This window comes from Dermacentor andersoni, chromosome 2 (genome assembly GCF_023375885.2).
Source record: "Dermacentor andersoni chromosome 2, qqDerAnde1_hic_scaffold, whole genome shotgun sequence".
NCBI classification, from domain to species: Eukaryota; Metazoa; Arthropoda; class Arachnida; order Ixodida; family Ixodidae; genus Dermacentor; species Dermacentor andersoni.
This window is the reverse complement of record NC_092815.1, coordinates 71,499,939-71,523,690: the sequence shown is the minus strand read 5'-3', so window position 1 is coordinate 71,523,690 and position 23,752 is coordinate 71,499,939. Positions and strand designations below refer to the sequence as shown.

Here is a 23,752-nt window from a genome sequence, read left to right as displayed (position 1 = left end):
GGCGCAATCCGACAAGGATCTCGTCGTATATGACTGCTCTCCATGGAGCATTTATGGGCTAAGAGACGTGCATACTGCAGTCTTTCAAAATAATGTGTACGCAGCCCATGAAAGGATCAAATGTTTACCCTGCTTACGCTCGAGTTATGTGCTTTCTTTGTGTTCCTGTAGCTCAGGAGCATACAATACAAGGCTGATTGGCCGAGCTCTTGGATAGTTACCTTCTGGCCCTTTCACTTAAGAAACCCTCCCCCGATGAAACTGTTGAAACGTTCTTGTCCCAAGCATTTTGCAGGGTACCCCTTGAGGAGAAATGTGTCATGCATGCTTGTGGATTTGTCCCCGTAGTGAGTTTTATGTTTTTGTTTAGCTTCTGACACTACGACTACAGTGTGGCATGCGGTACTGTGGCAAACATTCGAGGACACATTTACGCGGTGACCCAGTGGATATAGCTTTCTAACGCGGAGAACGAGATCACGGGCTCAAGTTTCCACACAGCTTTCGCGTTCCGACGGGTGCGGAGTACGAAAACGCCCGGACGCTACGGCTTCGCGTCCACGGTAAAGAATCTTGGATGGTCGAAATTAATTCGAATTCCGTTTTCTTTAAACATGATTCCCGTATACCCGCGGTGTCGCTCTCGGAAATTAGATCTCCCTAGCTATTCAATCCACTTACGTATAACCTATTTACAGAAGAAAGTGTGACTTCATGAAACGCAGGTAAGGGCGCCGCCAGAATAACGCACAGTAACACATCGATAGAACTATATATATATATATATATATATATATATATATATATATATATATATATATATATATATATATATATATATATATATATATATATATATATATATATATATACACGCGTAATGCGAAGGTTGTGGGTGTTCGGTTCCCACCTGCGGCAAATTGTTGTTTCAGCAGCTTTAATTTCCATTAATTTATCGTTTCTTTATTTCATTTATTAAGCACAAGTAATTTCCCCTATGTTGTCCTTGGTGTCAGTGTTTGTTGGCTTCTTATGATGTCACTAATAAATATCGGGCCCCTCGGTTAACCCCCTTTCTTCTCGTTTATATATATCTTGGAAGACAAACACTAACAAAACGTTCAATTTCTGTAGTACAGTCGTTTTATTATTCATTTACTCGTTTTTACCATTGCACCTGCGCTAAGATAAGGTGTCTTTTCTTTTCATGCGCAATACAAACATCACCACCAGTGGCATTAAATTGTTGGTGGTACATCTCCATCGGGGCTTACAGATCCGGCAGAAATATCAGCAAAGTTCAATAGTGACGTGCACACGGACATACATGTTTGCTTTCATACAAGCACTCATACAAAAAAGCAAGACTAGATCCACTAATCCTCCGAATCCGTCGAGCTGTCGCCGTCATCCCCTTCCGTGTTCCTATCTTCTTGAGCAGGCTTTTCGACAAAAGGCAGGGCAGGCTGAAAAAAAAACGGAAAGAAGTAAAACAAGAAGAATGATAATGTTTAACTTCGACGCGAGTTCTCAATGAAAAGTTTTTTTTTTACGTTACTGCAGGTGGTCAAAGAAGTTTTGCCACATTAAATTTTCGTTCACACTTTCGTACCTCTCGGCTCACCGCTCACCGGCGTCAACATATGGGGCGTTAAGTAGCGTGACTTCCCCAGTGCTTGTTCGTTGTCATGCGATAAAGAAGCTCCAACGAGCATTATGATGTCAACCAAGATCGTATATTACGCTTTATAATAGCAAATAGGAGACGTTTTGGCGACAGCGAAAATGTAGCCAGAAAACGACGTAAAATATTAGAGTAGGGTGACGTCCCCACGTTGAAGTGACCGCACTAGATAGTTACTCGTGACGTCACAGAATAGGCAATATCCAACGCGTAGTTATTTCAGAAATTAGTCATCGAAATTTAAAATTGAATTGTTTCTAAACGTAGAAAATTGAGCTAGGGTCCAAGAATTTCTTGCACGTAGAGTGTGCATCGATCTAAAGTGTTCAGACTGACTGCGAAAGGTCTCTTGCTTTTGGTCATGTTGCGGACACTCAATGCTCAACATAACGACCCGCTGTGCTAGAGTGCGGGCACTTAAATTATGTCTTTTTTCTTCTTTTTTTTAACGTGGTTGGAGCATGCAGGCTAACCTGAGGCGCAAGCGCGCTATACATAGTATGCACGTACGTCATTCAAGGATACTCCGCGACTTCCGGTTTACGGCGGCGCCATGTTGGGGAACCTATAGGCCTAGGCGCGCGCATGTTAAGGTTCCCCAAGATGGCGGAAGGTATCGGAAGCAGACGACAGCAGTGGATGTGATGTCACGTGTATGCTATGTATAGGAGCGGGCCTTGTTGGCGGTCGATCTTGAGGTTTACAGAGGAGCGAAGAAAGGGGTCAGTGCTACGTGATAAAAACTACATTGCGCGATCTCCGTGCCCCAGTGTAGGTAGCGAACCGGATTTTACATCATTTTCACTTCTGGTTAGGCTCCCTGCCTTTCTTCTTTCTTTCGTTTCTCTCCTCCCTTTGATGTGGCTTGCCTCACAAAGTCATACTGTGACTGTACAAATACGTCATAACGTAAGAAAGCGCGACACAACTTTCAAAGGTTTTGCTTCCAGCCTCCATATGACAACACCCCCTGGTTTTCTCTGCGTTCACTTACAAGGCGGCCGAGCAGGGCTTGGATGGTCTGGCGCAAGCTGTCCGTGATGCGGTCAAGTTGAGTGTACACCTTAGCGACAGATTCGGTGGCGAGGTGACCGATGGGGGCGAGTCGTTTGTTCAGTTCGGGTGAGATCTTGGCGTACGTTTCCTGGACACCGCGGGCCAACTTTGAGTGTTCGGTGACAGCGGTGACGGCTTGATGCACGGCGTTTTGGGACACTAGCAAGACTTTGCCGGGCAAGGTCTGCGATGGAAGAACGGGAGAAGACGCGGCGTTCGAGTCAACAAGCAAGTGCAGCGTCACGGTTGGTCACGTGTAGAAGTGAAGCACCCCTATTCATAAAGCATTTCGTACGTTATCACGGTTGTACTCGTGGACAACTTTCTGTAGTTATGAAGGGAAAGCTACGGGAGCGTCGCTGCTGCACGTGTGTTACCGCGCCAATTAGTCCGTCAGCGTTTGACGGTGCTTTCGGTTGCTCGGAGCAGACGCTGAATCGACGCAGTTTCTACGTGCAACGGTTTCGTGTTCCTCCAGACGCGGAAGGGCAAAGGCGCGAAATAAGTAAACCTTTACAATAAGTGGTGTCTTCTATATTAACTGTTGCTAATAAGACGTTTATGTTTTGTCTTACCCAGCCTAAAGTAACGTGTACTAGAACACGGTGCTCTTTTCAGAAGCTTGCACGCGCTTTGCCTCCATAGCTTTCCCTTCGTATCCACAGAAAGTTGTCCGCGAGTACAGTAAGATTACTGAAGGCCAGACTATTAGAGCGATAGCCTTCCTACTCCAGGTACAAACTTAAAAAACTGGTTCCGTAAATTCGACCTTCAAGCTAAGCCAAGTCAAACTGGAACGCTCAAAGCGCCGACGGCGTGGAGCAGCGTCTGCGTCTTTTCCGTTAATCCCATCTGCTGCAACTCTACTGACATGCTCATCCCGCCAGCCTCCTGAGACGCCTTCAGTGCAACTCTAAACCATGCTATAACTTTCAGTGCTTCGCCTTCGGGTAAAACTAACAATTTTTTTGACTGGCTGACATATTAGTCAGGGCGTCCAACCAATCATAAGTTGTTCGTACGACCAAAACACTTCACTAATTCATGCAGAGATCTCCCTCGTAGAATAGCGACAGAATTCAAAAAGTAGAGAGTGGGTGTACGCCAGTTGACGATTCATGATTTTGGGAAGTTAGCGCAGGGAACACCTGAGACTTGAAGAAATGGACAACATGGCGACCGCTTCTTGTTGTCCCTTTCTTCAAGTCTCGTGTGTTCCTTGCGGTAACTTCCCAAAATCATGAATTTACAAAGCTTTTCGTTCGCAAGTTCTGTTGGCTGACATGACGATCGGTTGGTATGTAGCCTTGTACGTTCTAGCGTAAGAAAATTTTTTGTCATTGCGGGCCCACAAATATACGGCCTGTACTCACAATGCTGTTTGTATACTCTCTAAAAGTTCGTAAAAGCATGAACCAACCAATGATGACGGCGAGTAACCACCAATAGCGGCACACCAATGACGCAATGTTCTTTCTAATGGAAAGCTTTATAGCTCCTAAAGCGTTTCGTTCATAAGTACAGGCTGTCTTCGCTACAATATCATTCACTGTCATGAATGGCGAAAGCTTGTTCTTAGGGTCCGCTCCACCAGTCAGTTTTCTTATCATCACGGGATCAAGGGCGGAGTTTCCTAAGGTTCTCTTCGTAACAACTGTTTGTCCTTCGTCGTCTTTCTTGGCTAACATTATATCCTCGCTCCCACGACTGGCAGATGCCGGTCCTTGTGAAATGATTGAATCAAAATTGTCTTCCTGTAGAGTACCTTGATTGTCTCCGGATGTGGGTCGTTGAATAATGCCGTGAGCCAACCGGCGTCCGAGTGGAGTTCGTCGACGATGTCCTTGAAGCTTTTGTTTCCGTCTAGGAGGCCGTCCTTTATCTTTGACAGAAGGTCGAGCGCCTGCTGCAGCTGGGCGGCTATCTGCGAGGCACGCTGCTGGAACAGCTCGTACTGCTGCTGGCCCTTGAGCGACACGTACTGGCGAGACTTTTGCGCCACGCTGGCCACGCGACGCGCCACCTCGCCGTCCTGTTCGTAGCGGCTCTGCTGAACGGAGACGCCCAAGGACGCCAGTTCCTGCGATAGGCAAGAGGGTACAGACAATGCGGATTTCCTGTCGCGACATATGCGACTGTGTACACGTTTGGCTTATTTGTGTTGCTGGACACATGCACAGAACTTTGTGTTAATGCGGACTGACTGTATTTAATGCGATTAGCATTCTTACGGTACCTCATGCCGTTCCCGGGGGCTGACTATCTGTCTATCTATCTATCTATCTATCTATCTATCTATCTATCTATCTATCTATCTATCTATCTATCTATCTATCTATCTATCTATCTATCTATCTATCTGTCTGTCTGTCTGTCTGTCTGTCTGTCTGTCTGTCTGTCTGTCTGTCTGTCTGTCTGTCTGTCTGTCTGTCTGTCTGTCTAACTAACTAACTAATTAACTAATCAAATAGCTAATTGTGCTGCTGCGCTGAAGGAACAAAATTTGAAGCCAACCGACAAAGCAACTAGGGTCATTGAGCTTGTAAAACTGGCTACGGGCCACTGGGTATGTATGTGCCCCTGTTCAATGAACACCCTAGATGCCAGCCTGGTAACTGGCAACAGTGTCCAACTGGGTTCGTGCCTAACTGAATGAATCCCGCTCTTCTCAACTTGGGTCACTCGGTGTGCGACGCTGGGTGCGTGCCGCTCTACAATGACACAATGAAAATTGTCATTCTTCGTCGTCCTTACCGCCGGGACTACGAGCGTTTAGCCTCGACGCGTTCCAATTGATAACTAATGTATAGCGGCGTTAAGGAGCTTGGCGCAATGTTAACAGTAGTTGGCGGGCGCGCGTATGTGCATTCTAATTAACTGCGTATGTGTGCCGCTGAATTTCTAGATCTTAAGTCACAGCCACAAAGCGAAAGGGACATTTTCATTTAAAAAATATTATTTCGAAGCATTCGTGCCCTCCTGGTAAAGCGAGAATTTGAGGCGCAATAGGGCTTTAGAAAGCACGTCGATGATAACAATAGAATGGCTACGTTCAGTTGTATTCGTAGTCAGTCGTTAACGAGTGAAAGATCATTTTCCTGCTTCACCGAACTATATAACTAGAATAAATTGTAATCGGATAACCTCATATACGCTATCGGAGCGAAACTATCCCGACTCCTGTAAAGGACTGAGTCAGAAGTAACGCAAATCATTAGTTCTTAAACTCCAACAAATGTTTAATTCTATATATTTTCCTTGTAGCAAATACGCTAACACGAGCAAAGTTTTTCTTTCTTATTTACGTGGCCATTCAAGAGATATGTTAACATTTTATTTTTCGACGCGACATGCACAAACAGAAGCGTATGAGAGAAAGAGAGATGGAGGGAAAGGATAAATGAAAGGCAGGGAGGTTAACCAGGACTGAGCACTGTTGGCTACCCTGCGCTGGAGAAAGAAAAAAAAGGGAGCGAAATATTAAGAGAAGGCTTCTTGGCTGTTGGGCGGAACCGAACCTGCGCCATATATATTCGACAATCTTCTCTGGATATACATTCACACACGCACCATATGCAGGCTTCGTGGCGGTGCCACCAGCTAGCGCAGCATGTCCAGAGAGTAAGTGCAAGGTGGTGCGTGAAATTCGGCAAGGAAATATGGTGCCAGCATTAACGTTTGCCATTCTAGGCTTCAAACCGAATGTCTTAAAATCTGTTAACGAAATATCGTTAGGCCGTTGGCTTTGGAAGCCCGCGGTAAAACCAGAAATGAGGCAGTGCAGGGTGACATGGGTTGGGTCCTTTTTGAAGTCAGAGAAGCGCAGAGCAAAATTATTTTTGAATAATGACTCAGGAACATGGATGAACATAAATGGGCAGCTTAAGTGCACAAGTATCTGTACTTGAAATGCGCGGACACAGAACAGAGGAAGAGGTCAAGAAAGTTGGCAACCTAGTAGTAGGGTAACTGAAGCTGTAAATAGACAACGAGGAGTCATCAGAAAGAAAATGAGAAAAATGGAGACAGTTAGTTGGATGCAAGAACACGGAAACAAAAAGGACCATTTAAATTTACAAGATTGAGAAGAAAGAAATCAGAAGGGCAAATCTGTACGATAACACAAAGGGCAGTGCCTTGCTATTTGAGGCTCGAGCCGGTTGCCCAAGGACAAAACCATACCGCAGCAAATATTCGGAACTAGATGAGGCACGTGTAGGCTGCAGCAAAAATGCGGAGGCCACTCAGCACCTCCTACAGGAAAGCGAAGGGATACACCCAGTGAGAACCGTAGGTAACGTACACCTTTCAGAAGCGCTTGCGTTTAATGTGGACGGAAGCGTGAACCGGTCAGCAGTCGAGATAAGCAAGAGACGTTTAAACTATTGGTGGAAAAAAAGCAGCGAAGACTTTGGTGCGACCGGATCTGTTCCAGTCGTAGCTAGCGCTACAAGGTATATTTTGAACGGGGAAGAAAGATTAAGGAGATGTATAAAGAAAGGCTAGATAAAAAACATGTGTAGTATACCCGATTAAACCAAGCAGGCTAGGTGACTATTTGTCGCCGCCCCGTTTCTGAGAAGAGGCCATTAAATTATCATTATCATCATCATCATTGCAGAAGCGCGATAGAGGAGCCAGGCTTCGTACACGTCCAACGCATGACTCGTTTCGGCGGCGGTACTGTGGTGCGCGCCGCCCAGTGGCTCAATGCTAATCATGCCAGCGTCCACATCCATCGTGAGACACGGGTTCTGCCGGAATTTTTGGTGATACTTTCGTGGCCCCAGTTTGGTGCACATTTTGTGACAATGTCTTTCTTTTTTTCTTTTCCGAAGCGACGAGGAGCAGCCGGTGCCACCTATACGGGCACCAACCTTTCCCACTGCATCCTGTTGATAATATTTTGTTTTTAAATGCTGTTACTGTTTATTCTTTAAATATTGCTTTTCTGTATCTGAATGGAGGGCACGTAAGAGAAACCAGCCTAGCGCAGCCGTCGACAGTGAAGACAAAGGCGTACAGGAAGCAGAAGCCACCTAATCAGTAGCACGCTCCGATTGCACAACAGGCGCCCGTCCAACTGCCGGGACGACGAGCGTTTATGATGAGGAGGAGAAGGAGGAGAAACATTTATCGAAAAAGAAGGGGGGGGAAACAAGATACGTTAGCTTCGACGCGCTAGAATCCACGACAAACGTATGGGGACGCGTTAAGGCACTTTGTACAATGTTAGCGGCAATTGGGTGGCGCGCATATGTGCATTCTCATTAACGGTGTGTGTACCACTGAATTCCTAGCTTTCAATTCCTTGCCATGAAGTGAAAATCATCTTTCTAAAAAAGGGAGAGAGAGAACTGCTTTCAAAAAATTCGCCCTATCCTGCCAAAGCGAGACCTTAAGGCACACTAGAACTTGAGAAAGCGCGCTAATAATAACAGTAGAATGGCTAGTTGTGTTGGTGATTAGCTTCTAATAAAGCGAACTACGTAACTGAAATAAATTGTAATCGGATAGCATTATATGCTATCGGAGCAAAATTATCGGGACTCCTGTGAAGAACCGAGTCAGAAGCAACGCAAATCATGATTTCTTAAACTCGAACAAGATTAAAATTCTTTATATTTTCCTTCGTTGTACCAAATGTGCAAGCACGTGCCAGGTTTCTTTTTTTCTTTAACGTTTTACTTTTTTCACGCGACATGCACAAATAGAGGCGCAGGAGGTTTTAATTGGCTTCGTAATAAGATTCGATTAACTTTAGAACGTCTCCGTTTCGGGGACGACGAGGCGTTCGCAAAAGTAGAACCTTTCGTATTAGAGGCCAAGACCGTCTGATTCCCTTAGAAAAGAAAGGAAATTACTCCCAACCACTGCCGTCGAAAGAATGCACCTGATTGGACCTAAATACGAGCGAGCGCTTCAAAGGAACCGATCACGAGCCCGATAGGAGGAATGAAAGCAAGACGATCAGAGAAGCACAATAAAAGGATAGCTCACTAAGACTCCCACGGCACGCCTTTGCAAGAAAAAAAAAGTTAGAAATGCCGAAAGGAGATTTGGAGGCTTTGAATGTCATGGAACAGCATACGCCGGAGCCACGAGTTGGAAACATCATTCTACCACACGCTAACTGTATCGTTTGTATGCTGCGACAGTCCGCACGCTATTTATTTATTGTTGAAGCTCATTTATTAGACGAAGTTACGTTTCGTTGTTTCTTTTTCCCGTTGACGTGGGCGTGACGTGGGTGTGACGTGGGTGTGACGTGGGTGTGACGTGGGTGTGACGTGGGTAGAGACGCATGACGTAAGCCTCACTAGAACGCTCTAGCCCGCAGAATCACCGTACTACATATACCGTATTAAGCACAGTGGTGTCGACCCAGTGACAACCATGTGCGACTTATTTCAGGCATATTTTAAGCGTACTTTAAGCACCCATGGCGCCACCTGGCATAAGCGTGCCACTAAATTTCCCGTAGCAAGGTTACCGCGATGTAATTCCGACCGACACTTGTTCCACGAGGACGCTCAACAATACGTGCGTGATAATAGAGAGCTAAAGCTCAGCGGGCCAGCGGGGGCTCTGTTCTCGACACGCATGGCGGCTGCACGGCCGCCATTATCCGCCATGCTGACTTTCTGATTGGCTGTCGAGAGCACACGTGTATTGAAATTTGTGCCGGGAAGTGGAAGTTTTGCAAAATGCCATCATGCGTTTTCATCAAGATGACGAAACGTTACGTGGAGCTGCAAATTTTATCGACTAAATCTTTTTTCTGGTTCTTGGCAGCTATATTGCGAGTTTAGCGCTTTAAAAAAAGTGAGCGGTAGCGTGCAGAAACCCGTGCAATGCATCTGCGATTTCACGAATACGTTGTGGTGTTCCATGATAGCCGCCATGTCAGCTTGCTGATTGGTTGATGGAATATCCCCTGAGGAGTGCAACAGAAAGGGCCGTTTGGTAAACGCCAATTTGACGTTGCATGACGTTGCACTGGGTCGCCATTACAGGTATTTTCCGCCATAATTTGTGGTCTTGCGAGCCGCACGAATTACGCTAATGAGCGGCCATATGCAATGGCGTTCGAGAGGCATGCGTATCGCCGCATTTTCCCCGTCGTTTGAGGCCATGAAAATATTTTGTTCCTAACGCGTGCTCATAGTATTTGCATTGCTGTCGGGTGGTGTTGACATTCGTGTTTTGGGCCATCATTCTTTTTTAGAAAATGCGTTTATTTGCAACAATACTGGTTGAACATTACAAACCATAGGCGACTTTTCGAACTATTCACTGCGGTGTATGTGTGTTGTAATCAAGATCAATGACTTTTCACATCATCAGAGGTTATTACAATGGCGGTTTCTTTAATTTATAAAAAGAAATGTATGCAAGGCGGCGCCTTGAAGTTTTCTCACGCGGTGCGGGTAAACAGCGAACTGAACAGGAGATGGCAGCGCTGGCGCTTGCGTCACGCAAGCGGATACCTCTAGCGCGCGCGTCGCTTTCGGTGATATTCGGATGTTTCTCAGCCAGCCGAGCCGGGCTGAGTCACTTGCATTTCACGAGATAGCGATAACACGGCCCAGAACGTGCACTTATCACTACTGATTGGTCGCGTATGTTGTCTGAAGGTGGCAAACAAGCGCGTTGACGCCAATATGTGATGAGTCATTCCATCCCCTGGAGACACGCATAGCTAATGAAGCTGACGAGGGCTTGTACGCAGCAGACGACAGAAGCGAGAAGTGTTTTCGACGGAATAATGCTCCGCTTTGAGCTAGCTTCTTTATTTTTAGTAAGGAGAAAAACTGTTTTGCTTTATCAAGACCGTTAAGTTCAGTGCAGTGGCCGCCCAACTGCGCCATTTGCGCCATTTTGCTACAATTCGACTTGCCTGCTGCGCAAAAGTGCGGCATTTTCGCGTTTTACCGTCAATACAATGTTTTCAGTAGGGTTATTCAACTACTCCACGATACGAATCAATTTGTGAACATTCAAATACAGCCAAAGACTGATTTTCTGAACGCCCAATTTTTCAGACAAGTCCGAAAATTCGAACGCATTCGCGGCACCCCCCCCCCCCCCCCCGTACCCCATAGAGTCAATGTAAAGAACGTCTGAAATTGCGGACGCAAAAGACTTTCGCCATCTGACTTTCCTGAATTTTTGCCATGACCGCAGGTCCGAAATTGCATTAATCGAAGCCGCCACCGCGGCCATATTATCTCGCCGCCTCGAAACGGTGCCCTCGCACGCATATCCACTTGCAGCCGTAGCTACCACCGCGGCAACGCTAGGCCTAGCTACTTCGACGTTAGCTACCAAGCTTGCTGTTCGGCTCCTTATTTTTCATTGAAACAATTCGCCGCTATTAGCAATGGCACCGACGCCGCCTTTGCAATCCTCGCCAATGGATTCAATGTACCAAGTACGACGCGTTGGATAATGCCTGTTTTCAAAAGTCAGCTTCGCCTCAATACACTAATGTTGCGCAGCGAAGCATACAAACATATTGCGGTGTCGGAAGGGGCAATTGTGACGGGACAGGGTATGTTCCCCTTAATTATACACGCGTGCACCCGCCATCTCCTATCACAGTACGAGCACCTATGCGCTTAATAAGTGTACCGGCGGGCCTTTAGAACTATTTAGAGCTTTAGGTGCATATCTTTGTTCTCGTTAGCCTATAAAATTTTATTTTATTGTTTACAAAATCAAGTTCCTTGTCTACCCTTATAAGGTTTGCAACATAGTGTGCATGTTATACCATCCGTGGGAAGACAAGTTTAATTGGTTGCTATTGTCTTTGTGTCTTCCCTCACTGTTGAGCAGCACTTACTGACTGCACAGTAATAACAAGCTTCGCGAAGTGGCTACAGATTACTGCTGTACTACTACCAATTTTCTGCTCCGGAACTGCCCCATAGGGCTGGTGTGGCTGATCCTAAACTGCTCCAGAATGAAATTTTTTCTGCTTCAAAAACTGTTCCATATCCTAAACTGGCTAGACCACCACTGCCAGTGCCTTCATTTCAGTTTCTTAATCAAAACGTCAAGCTTTCGTCACGTTACGAAAGCAAAACGGGGGGCCATAAGTGCCATTTTGCACGCGTCACGCCTGCGTCACGCCTCGAAGAATATGGTGGAATGTCAACAATAAAGGCCATGGACGAAAAAAAGTTTTGGAGGACGCTTTAGCTTTGCCTGTAAGAGTGGGACGCGATAGCATTCAAAGATCCCTGACTGCTTCCCATACTTCCCGGCTGCAGCTTATGCAGCTGCGGCTTACTGCAGCTTATGTAACCGTAATGTTTACCGGGAAACACTGGCGGCGAATGCTATGCACGAAGGCGAGCTTTCTGCTGGAAAGGCGGCCTCTTGCGTGGGTCACGATGCGGTGGAGGCGAGCGCCATCTGGAGCTGTTGCAAGGAACCGGGCGCGCCTTATGGCCTTTGAGATTTGCGCGCGCAAATCTGGGAGGCCATGGCCGCTCTATGAATGGTAGGAACGCTGGAAAAGGGGTTTGTAGTTTTCTTTTTAGTTTTCCTGTAACATTTTCTCGCGTATCGAAATTACACTCCAACACTATCATGTCTGTAGGTTGTGTGTAAATCGTACTTTACTTTTCTATGTATATTACCTTGAGAAATTCAATTCATTGAGTAACTTCCTTGCGCCACATGGAGGACTTAAGTGGTTGGGTATGCGTGGTTCGAAATTGTTTTTGCTGGAACGACGCCCGATGCTGTACGATGGACGCCGACGCTGACGCCGGATTTTCTGCGCCATGGGGCCCTCTAACGCTATCGCGTTAATATAGGAGGGAGGATTACGCCACACAGGCAGCCTTGGCAAGCGAACACTTCGTTACCCTCCTCGTCTTCCTTTTTTCATGATAGAACCCCGGGTATGGAGGAAGGAAAAAGATAGGAGGGAGCATACAGCAACGCGATTGAAGTCAAACTTGGTGGTCCAACACGCGATCCCACGCGTAAGTGCGCGGTTGGTTTCAGTGTTCCCGCTCTGTAGGCAGAGCCATGGCAGGGCAGCTGAACAAGTGCACACCGAACGAAAGCTACTGGCGCAGCTACTAGGAATCAAACGTCTCAGCAAATCTCGATTCTTGCTCCGTGATCTCCACGCAAGAGGTCACGTGTTGGGTCACCACTGTGGCTTCACGGAGCATTCACTTGCCAAGGCTGACTGTGTGACGTAAAGCTCTCTCCTATATCTTCTTTTTTCCTCCATGGCCCCGGGCCAGCGTAGACTCCACTGCGCATGTGCGGTATGCTGGAGCGGCCAGCGCTTTTACGGGGCGCGTCTCTCGGTCTCATATCCTCTCACCAGCGGAGCGTGCGCAGCGGAACAGCGTTTTTGCCAAGCGAATGGCGACCATTATATCCTTAAACGTACATTACACGCTCCCTATAATACCGTCCTCAATGTACTACAGTATGAATTATTACAGTCGCATTGTCTACCGTATCGCGTTGCACCGGGAGTGCGTGGTGCTGTATTATATCGCGCTACAATCGAGTACGAATAGCTGCGGTCTCGAATAATCTGGTCAACGAATTCCCACTATACAAGGACGGAGGCTCACAGGATATCACGCAGCTACCAGCTAATTTCAACCCCGACAATGAACAACGCCGTCCAATTACAGTTCTCTTTTGTCTCGCAGCAGCGCCTATCTCACAGAGAGCCGGTTCCTCTGAGACGTCCTTTGTGTCGCCTCCACTTCCGCCCTACATCCGTTGCTGAAGAGACGAGGACGCTAATCATAGGGCAGGCTCGTTCCGCGAAAAGCGACCGATACAATTTCTTTGTCTTTTTGCGGCAGCTGATTACGTGGTTGTTCCTCCCGTGTGCCTTATTAGTCTTCTTTTTTTATTCTTTTTTGGTTTCAAGCCAATCGCGGAACACCTATGGGCTCGCCACGTGCAAGAAACTGAGAAATTCTCTCGATTATCAGAAAATCAACTTGCGCAGTAATTGCTTCAAGCTCGGTCGCATTCTTGTATTTCTCCGGGGAATCACAAAGCACAGCTTTAGCAGTCTAATAAAGGTTCCATATGAAATATTCATTACACTGCGAGCTGCCGTTAGGTTTGCCGGTATACAAGTCTTCGTTAAAGTTATCGCCTCGATTTGTTTTCGTTATGACGAAAGCAGCGTTCTTCGCTGTCTATGTGGGTAAGGTTAATGGAGGAGCGGCCGCGCTAGCTTAATTGGCTTGCACGCACGGTCCCGGTATATATATATATATATATATATATATATATATATATATATATATGCACGCTGCCACACAGAGTGCATGGTGGTAACCTTACCAATTGTGCAGCTCTCCAATCTTATTCCGCCACTGGCTGTGTTTGCATGCTTCCACTTGTTTAGGGGAAGCGTTAAGCGATACGCGTTCAGACGCGGCCGAAACAGCGCGGCTGTGTATGGAATGATATACGTCGCAGATGCGTTATAACACGTGGCATTATGCCCGAGGGCAGGCGCAATAAATCACTGCGAGCTGCCCGTCAAGTCAGCTTGCCTCGCCGCCCCCACTCTCGCAAATCGCGCCTTCGGGCAGCGTTCCCGGCATTTTGCAAGACCACCCAGGACATTATAAACCGCGTACACACGAGCGCGTCGCGAAATTTCTACAACTCCATGTTTCACTCTGTGGTTCTCGAATTCTCGGTCCCCGAATTGGCTATGCACCTTTCGTAAGCGGGATTGTTGTTGCAAAATACAGGTATACGCATTGCAAAGCAACGGAAATGAAAAGAAAAAAAGGAAGTAACGCTAATTTCCACGCTCCCTCGGAAACCCGGCGCGCAATGAAACATACATCGTCTACAACGAAAGTTTCTCCATTAATGACTACCACACGTCGTTGAAAAGCGCGTAATGGACTCCCATGACACACGCGATCATTCCATGCACTCTGCCTTCACAAATACTCGCCGCCTGGGCAGTTGGAATAGCAGAACGTGTTGCAAAGCACTGCGCGTTGCAGGCACAGTGAATCGCCCACGGCTCGTGTGCACGGGGTCATTAATGAGTGTGGCCTATACGAGTATGAACATCCTTACTCGCATAATTTGCGTGTGAATACTACTTTCCATTACGTGAAAAGGGAAGCATTAATCAAGCTTCGGCTGGCAGGAACTTCCGGCTTCGTGAAGAGGGAGTTCGCTCAAGATAGTGTGTGCCTGCTGAGTGGTGAGGACATGAGTCTAAAGCCAACTCAGTTAACGCAAAATAATTTGTTTAATTCTTTTCGTTATTAAAACTCGAAGGAAAATGCCAGTCTATATAAGCAGATCGGCCTCGCCGCTGCCCTCTAGCAACCGGGCTCCACACCATGTCTCATTTGTTACGCGCAGCGCTGTGAAAGCTAGCGATTTAGCATCAGCTAATCGGGAGCCGAATTCAGGATTCTATAAGCAACTTTCTGGAAGACACCCGGGCACCAGCGATTCCTCTGGAACCTTGGATGACTAATGTATAAAAGCCGACGCGCTTGACCCGCTGATCAGATTTCGACGATCGCCGGCTGTGTTCGTCGCTATCGTTGCGCTTAAAGCGTCGCCTGTTTTTGTCTGCACAGGTTCCCTCAATAAAAGTTAGTATCGTCATTCACAGTATTGCTGCTGTGTTCTCTACCGTCACTACTACGTGATATCTGGTGGAGGTGCTGGGTATAGTATGCGCACCTCCGGATGAACCACCCTCTATGCGCTTTCTTTCTTTCTTTCTTTCTGCCTTTCTTTCTTTTCATCCCTTAACCCCCTTAACCCTGTGTAGTGTAGCAAACCGGAAGCAAGCCTGGTTGATGTCCTTGCCCTTTTTTTTTTCTCCCTACTCTCTCTATCGCTCTCGTTCTCTTATTTAAGGGGACAGAAGGGACAAGCAAGTGGCACACAGACACACACGCGCGCGCAGGGTGTTCTGCGAGCGCATTTGCCATGTATTTTAGCCGCCCTTAGCACAGTTCCCTTCAAAGATGCTGGCTGAACAACTAGCTCGGATTCAGACTTTACGCAGCCTATATATACATATATATATATATATATATATATATATATATATATATATATATCCTATGGTGTTAGAATTAAGCCTTACAAGAAAACATAGCAAACTGTTCGAAATCTATAGACAATGCACAGTCTGTCTCAACTTCTTTTTCGCGAGAGCTTCCAGATCGCTGCACGGTATTACCCACGGCAGCATTACCGAAGGAACAGCGCTGGCGGCGGCTGAGACAGACGCGACTCAGCGGGACAAAGCTGTGCTACGCACTATAAGGAGAAGTGGTGGCTCAGCCTTAACTGACTCCGTGATCCCGTGGGAGCAGCGTAATTGATGGTTCCTCGGCGAAAGGCGAGGCGCTTAAGACATCGTAAAACCCTGGCTCCACTTTCCCTTCGAGCAGAGTGATTAACTCTCGACAGTGCCGCCGCCGCTGCGCGCGTTGAATTTTGCGATAAATGAGGAGCGCCCGGTTTTTTTCCCGGAACGTTGTCTCTCAGCACTCGTCGGTCGGCCGCATGCATAGTGTGGAGAACCTGTCGGCTGCAGAAAACATGCGAGTCGAGTAAACGTGAATATATATATATATATATATATATATATATATAGTTGGGGGGAGACGAGAACTTGGAGAAGGATTCCTGATTAATTAGGATATAGCTGGTAACATACAGGAGTTATATAGCACTCACGAGAGGGTGGAAGGTCTTGTTGTGAAACTTAATCAGAGGTACAAATTGAAGGTCGTACAGGTCTAGGCGCCTACATCCAGTCATGATGACCAGGAAGTCGAAAGCTTATATGAAGACGTGGAATCGGCGATGGGTAAAGTCAAAACAAGATACACTATACACTGATGGGCGACTTCAATGCCAGAGTACGCAAGAAGCGGGCTGGAGAGAAGTCAGTGGGGGAAGATGGCACAGGTTCTAGGAATAGCAGGGGAGAGTTATTAGTAGAGTTTGCAGAACGGAATAATTTGCGGATAATGAATACCTTCTTCCGCAAGCGGGATAGCCGAAAGTGGACGTGGAGGAGCCCGAATGGCGAGACTAGAAATGAAATAGACTTCATACTCTGCGCTAACCCTGGCATCATACAAGATGTGGACATGCTCGGCACGGTGCGCTGCAGTGACCATAGGATGGTAAGAACTCGAATTAGCCTAGACCTGAGGACGGAACGGAAGAAACTGGTACATAAGAAGCCGATCAATGAGTTAGCGGTAAAAGGGAAAATAGAGGAATTCCAGATCAAGGTACAGAACAGGTATTCGGCTTTAACTCAGGAAGAGGACCTTAGCGTTGAAACAATGAACGACAATCTTGTAGGCATCATTAAGGAATGTGCAACAGAAGTCGGTGGTAACTCCGTTAGACAGGATACCAGTAAGCTATCGCAGGAGACGAAAGATCCGATCAACAAACGCCAATTTATGAAAGCCTCTAACCCTACAGCTAGAATAGAACTGGCAGAACTTTCCAAGTTAATTAACAAGCGTAAGATAGCTGACATAAGTAAGTATAATATGGATAGAATTGAGCATGCTTTCAGGAACGGAGGAAGCCTAAAAACATTGAAGAAGAAACTAGGAATAGGCAAGAATCTTATGTATGCGTTAAGAGACAAAGACGGCAGTGTAAATACTAATAAGGATAAGATAGTTCAAGTGGCTGAGGAGTTCTATAGAGATTTATACAGTACCAGTGGCACCCACGACGATAATGGAAGAGAGAATAGCCTAGAGTAATTCGAAATCTTACAGGTAACGCCGGAAGAAGTAAAGAAAGCCTCGGGAGCTATGCAAAGGGGTAAGGCAGCTGGGGAGGACCAGGTAACAGTAGATTTGTTGAAGGATGGTGGACGGATTGTTCTAGAAAAACTGCCCGCCCTGTATACGTAATGCCTCATGATCTCGAGCGTACCGCAATCTTGGAAGAACTCCAACATAATCCCAATCCATAAGAAAGGGAACGCCGAAGACTTGAAAAATTAAAGACCGATCAGCTTAGTGTCCGTTGCCTACAAAGTATTTACTAAGGTAATCGCAAATAGAATCAGGAACACCTTAGACTTCTGTCAAGCAAAGGACCAGGCAGGATTCCGTAAAGGCTACTCAACAATAGACCATATTCACACTATCGATCAGGTGATAGAAAAGCGTGCAGAATATAACCAACCCTTATATATAGCTTTCATTGATTACGAGAAAGCGTTTGATTCAGTCGAAACCTCAGCAGTCATGGATGCATTACGGAATCAGGGTGTAGACGAGCCGTATGTAAAAATACTCAAAGATATATATAGCGGCTCCACAGCCACCGTAGTCCTCCATAAAGAAAGCAACAAAATCGCAATAAACAAAAGCGTCAGGCAGGGAGATAAGATATCTCCAATGCTATTCACAGCGTGTTTACAGGAGGTATTCAGAGACCTGGATTGGGAAGAATTGGAGATAACAGTTAATGGAGAATACCTCAGTAACTTGCGATTCGCTGATGATATTGCCTTGCTTAGTAACTCAGGGGACCAATTGCATTGCATGCTCACTGACCTGGAGAGGCAAAGCAGAAGGGTGGGTCTAAAAATTAATCTGCAGAAAACTAAAGTAATGTTTAACAGTCTCGGAAGAGAACAGCAGTTTACGATAGGTAGCGAGTCACTGGAAGCGGTAAGGGAATACGTCTACTTAGGACAGGTAGTGACTGCGGATCCGGATCATGAGACGGAAATAACCAGAAGAATAAGAATGGGCTGGGGTGCGTTTGGCAGACATTCTCAGATCATGAACAGCAGGTTGCCATTGTCCCTCAAGAGAAAAGTGTATAGCAGCTGTGTCTTACCAGCACTCACATAGGGGGCAGAAACCTGGAGGCTTAGGAAAAGGGTTCTACTTAAATTGAGGACGATGCAACGAGCTATGGAAAGAATAATGGTGGGTGTAACGTTAAGGGATAAGAAGAGAGCAGATTGGGTGAGAGAAAAACGCGAGTTAATGACATCTTAGTTTAAATCAAGAAAAAGAAATGGGCATGGGCAGGGCATGTAATGAGGAGGGACGATAATCGATGGCCATTAAGGGCTACGGACTGGATTCCAAGAGAAGGGAAGCGTAGCAGGGGACGGCAGAAAGTTAGGTGGATGGATGAGATTAAGAATTTTTCAGGGACAACATGGCCACAATTAGCACAAAACCGGAGTAGTTGGAGAAGTATGGGAGAGGCCTTTGCTCTGCAGTGGGCGTAGCCAGGATGATGATGATGATGATGATCTAGTTGTGCGTAATGAAGGCAAAAATGAGACATCCACCCAAGCGTAGCAATTGCTACAAAGGAAACCCATATGAGTTGCTCGAAGGAAAACCCTCGCAGTTGAAACGAAATTCGCCTTGGTCCGAGACTCGAACCCTGACGCCCTTTATTAATCACTTCATTCCACCTTGCGGGTTCTTGCAGAACTATTATGTCAAACTATAGCTGTAGCTCAATCCCATATGAATTGACTGCTGCCTAGCTATAAAGATATATTAAAGGTGACCTTTCTGCGAATCCGAAATTCTTTGACTGGAAAGTTACAGTCCACTGCACTGTCAGCACTTCGTCTAACAACAAAAGAGAGAGAGAGGCGGGGCGAAAGAAAGGGTGAACGAAGAAGGTGATGTCTGACGTATGTCTGGAGACGCGAGTGTGCAGAACGGCGCCACAACGGGGGGCGTTAGGTATACGTATGTCGAACGACAAAGCGCAGATATCATAACTGGCAATTCGGCATCTCGTTATCGCAACCGATATAGAAACACTCGAAAATGCTTTCGCGACGCGCCGATTTGTCAGTGAATATTTATGGCGTTCGGTGCAAGGACAAAGATAGTGGACGTTATCATGTAAAGATACTAAGTATCACACGCCGCCAGCAGTTGATTCCAAGCCCTCGTGAAGGGAATTTGCTATAGGCTACATCATCTTTTACAGTGCTCAAAGCGTAATCCAAACAGGTGTCCAGTTTCATTACGACTGAGATTGGCATGCAGTGAAGCAGCAAATTACGCGTTTTCAAGGGGCGGTTCGCAATTGAAGGTTTGTGTGACAGGCAAGTGGGTGCGTCGAAGCTAGCGCCGGCAAGGCGGGCCCGTATATTTTTTTTCCCTTCCTTTATTTCATTTTTCTCTTTCGATATCACTCACAGCAACTACATGAAGCGCTTAGTATTTAATTTGTCGCCATCGTAGCAACAAATCAACATGAATGCGTTCCAGAACAAGCCACTATGTAGGTATCGCAAAGGACTGAACGGGTGCCGAGGGTGTTGAGCGCAGAATTCCGCAAAAATAATGCAGGGAAAAAGACGCCTATTCTTCCATCAACTCTTTCAGGAAGCTACTAATATATTTTGAGCTAAATCCTAGCCTATTAGAGTTACTGTAAGAGTTACTGTGAGAGTTACTTCTGCTAAAGTAAAAGGCGCATTCATGGCAAGCACCATGTACATTTTGCTCAAAAAGTCATATGGCCTTTTCCTTAGAGCCTCCACCCCACCAGCTGCTCAGCACCACTTTCTTTTTTTTTTCTTTTTACGCGATAGCGTTACAGGCAGCCGCGTGCCACAGAAAATCTGCCGTCGGCGTCCTTCGTCCGGCGTCGGCCCTCGCTTCGGCAGAGATAATTTCTAACCAAATTCCGAACCACCCATACACAACCACTCTTCTACCACCAAAGTTGCTCATACCTTGTGTATAATTCTTTACGAAATTATTCCTCGGAGTTTTGAGACCGGCAGCCCACGAACAAATGTAATGTAAGGACCAGTCAGAGTGCCTGTGGTCATGATCCGTTTGGCCAATCGAGCCACAAGAACAAACTGGTTTTCAAAGTGAAGGGAATGCGATGATGACGTCAGATTCTAACCTGACCGCTTTCAACAAGAAGTTACTGTGGCTCGCTAAAACGAAGGCTAAGGAAATGAACTACGACTTCGCCTGGTCAAAGGAAGGAAAGTATTGAGCTCGAAAGCAACCAGGAGCACGAGCCATTAGAATCGCTTGCGAGGAGGACATTGATAAGATTGTTTAAGAGCATGTAGCTTCAGGGCTGCGCAGTACAGTTGCTTAACGATGGCATACTTCACTTCCGAATCATTTTCTGAGATGTTAAAAAATGGTGCTTACAATTCGCGAAACACATTATCCTTGTACCACTTAAACTGTCAGAGCTTAATAAATAAATCGGAACAAATACAAGCCGAGTTACAGAAGTTGTCCTTTACTTTTGATTTTATTGCTTTTACAGAAACATGGTTTTGTTCAAATTCAGATGTCGTATACAGTTTGCTGACTACAAACCTATCTCAGTGTTTCGAGACACAAAGCGAGGTGGTGGCGTGTCTTTATATGTTAATAAACGGTTGTCCTTTGCTATCTTGTCCAGTTATTCTCTCGTTCATGATGACTTTGAAACAGTCTGCATTGTTAATTGTAGAGTGGCGGTAATGGTTGTGTACGTCCCCCTCAAAGCAATTTAGATAACTTCTTTCGGTGGATTGATTGCTTTTTGAAGCATGCGAACCTTAATAAATGGCGCATCATTGTGTTAGGTGATATTAATATTAACTTGCTTGAAGATAACCCCCAAAAGATTAGGTTGAGTGAAACAATGCTGTCAAATGGCTGCGAGAATGTTATTGATTTGCCCACGCGCACATCGCAACACTCGGAAACATGAATAGATCTGTTTTACTAATTACCCTCCGGAGTGCAATATGTCAGGTGTATTTTCATCTGGAATCAGTGATAATTTGCCCCTTATTTTCGCTGTTTCAGAAGAAAGCGAGAATGAATGCTCCCACACGCCCACTGAAAGTTTATGATAAGAACAGTATCGCCCGCTTTTGTAAGTTGATGTCTACTATCAACTGGGCTGACGTATACAATGAAGCAGACTCATCTCGTGCGTACGATATATTTATAAAAAAAGTATTAGAACGCTGTGACACTGCATTTCCGACACAAACTATAAAAAAGCATAGGAAGACTAGAAAAGAGTGAATGACAGGAGCACTTCTGAAAATAATTGAAAAAGAAATTAATGATTTCTTGCGTTTTGGAAACAAGAAATCTGGATGAGTTAACTGAGTTTAAGAAGTTCCGGAACCAATTAAACGCAGATTTAAACATGGCAAGGTCTTTATTCTATATTAATAAGTTTTCGTCTATTTTGCACAACCCCAAACTACTTTGGCAAGGTACCAACTCAATGATAGGGAGCAAGAAACAAGACCTCCCCTCGGAATTAAGGATCAATGGAATAACTTATTCAGGGGTCTTATTTGCTAATAAACTTAATGATCACTTTACAGCAGCAGAGGCGTGCCATGCAGCCGTTAACTCTCAATTAACCAGGGCTATAGACTCATACTTACCCTCCTGTGTTGCCGATTATATATTTTTGTCACCTACTTCAGCAGATGAAGTCGTTAGGATCATTAACGCCTTTAGGAACACGTGCTCACCTGGAGAGGATGAAATTGCATGTTTTCCCTATTAAACGTGCTGTTAATATTGTCGCTGGCCCACTTACGCATATTTGCTATGGAATACTGCTCACTGCAGTATTCCCAGACAAACCGAGAGTGGCGCGTGTTACTGTTCTGTTCAAACGAGGCAGCAAACGTGACCCGAACAATTATCGTCCAATTTCAGTACTGCCAATTTCCTCGAAAGTAGCTGAGCGCGTACTTTTTAATCGGCTGTACAATTCCATACAAGTTAAAAATTTAATTCGTCAACAACAGTATGGTTTTCAATCCGGCAAATCGACTCAAACAGCATTGTTAGATATCAAAAATACCATGATTAACGATTTTGAAAATAGACTGTTTTCTGTACAATTTTTCTAGATTTTTGTAAAGCCTTCGACTCTGTGAAGCATTCAATACTACTTAAAAATTTTTGATTTACGGAATTCTCGGAGTTGCAAATGCACTTGTGAAGAGTTATATAACTGAACGGCCACAGTACACACAGATGCATGGTGTAAAATCTAATTTCGGTACGGTGAATTTTGGTGTCCCACAGGGTTCAATTTTGGAACCTCTTATATTTACCGTATATATTAATGACAGTGTCAACATTCCATTAACTGCTAACATTGTGCTGTATGCTGATGATAGGGATATATTTTTTTCTGGTTCTAACCTTAATCTATTGGAGCAGCAATGTAATGCCTGGTTGAACCAGCTATTCATTTGGTTCTCTGTCAACCAGCTTCAATTAAATGTAAAAAAAAACGAAGTTTATGCTCTTTCATCCAAAAAACAAACCATTAAGTTATCATATCAAATTAGAATTCAATAACTCGCGTATTCAACAGGTGCATAGTTGCCGGTTTCTGTGTGTATGCTTCCGCAGAGACCTAGGGTGGACAGATTATGTGAAATAAATTAGAATGAAAAGGGACAGATCTATTTGCTTAATCTACCGTATCAGGCATCTTCTTGCACAACATGTAAAGAAACAATTATACTTTGCTTTGGTTCATTCCCATCTTGCATACTGTAACCTAGTGTCGGGAACGCGCACTAAAACTGATTCCTTTAAATTGCTTTCCCTTCAAAAAAGAACCCTACGAGCGTTGTATGCAGGCCCTGCAGTCGAAGCAAATGTTTTCGAGGCTTGTCATGTTCGCAACCTTTTTCATTCCTATAAGCTGAATTTGGAAGTTTACATTTTCCATAAGATCAAGCAGGATTTTGATACTTTCAGTAATACTTATTTTTGAGGGAGGGACATATGAGTTACGTACTGTCGCGTTGTCCACCACTAGATCTGGAGCCAATTATGGAAAACAATGTTTACATCAACAAATCGCAACCCTGTGTAATACGTACCAATCGATTTTGGAAATAGCTGTAGAATGTACTAGTGTGTCGATGTTTAAGAAAAATGTAAAGATGCTTTTTCCTTCTGTATAATT

General features: G+C 45.4%; 1 protein-coding gene across 1 annotated transcript in view; it reads right to left on the bottom strand.

The window, feature by feature from the left end:
• Window positions 1–1,125: 1,125 nt before the first annotated feature.
• The window catches only part of LOC126541864 (uncharacterized), a 40,408-nt gene continuing 17,781 nt past the window's right edge, over window positions 1,126–23,752 (bottom strand). Inside the window, exons 3-5 of the mRNA XM_050188805.2 lie at window positions 4,506–4,820; window positions 2,679–2,924; window positions 1,126–1,466 (exon numbers count right to left, since the gene is read on the bottom strand). Coding sequence (XP_050044762.1) covers window positions 1,377–1,466; window positions 2,679–2,924; window positions 4,506–4,820 — 651 coding nt within the window. The 3' untranslated portion in view covers window positions 1,126–1,376. The remainder of the gene's footprint in view (window positions 1,467–2,678; window positions 2,925–4,505; window positions 4,821–23,752) is intronic.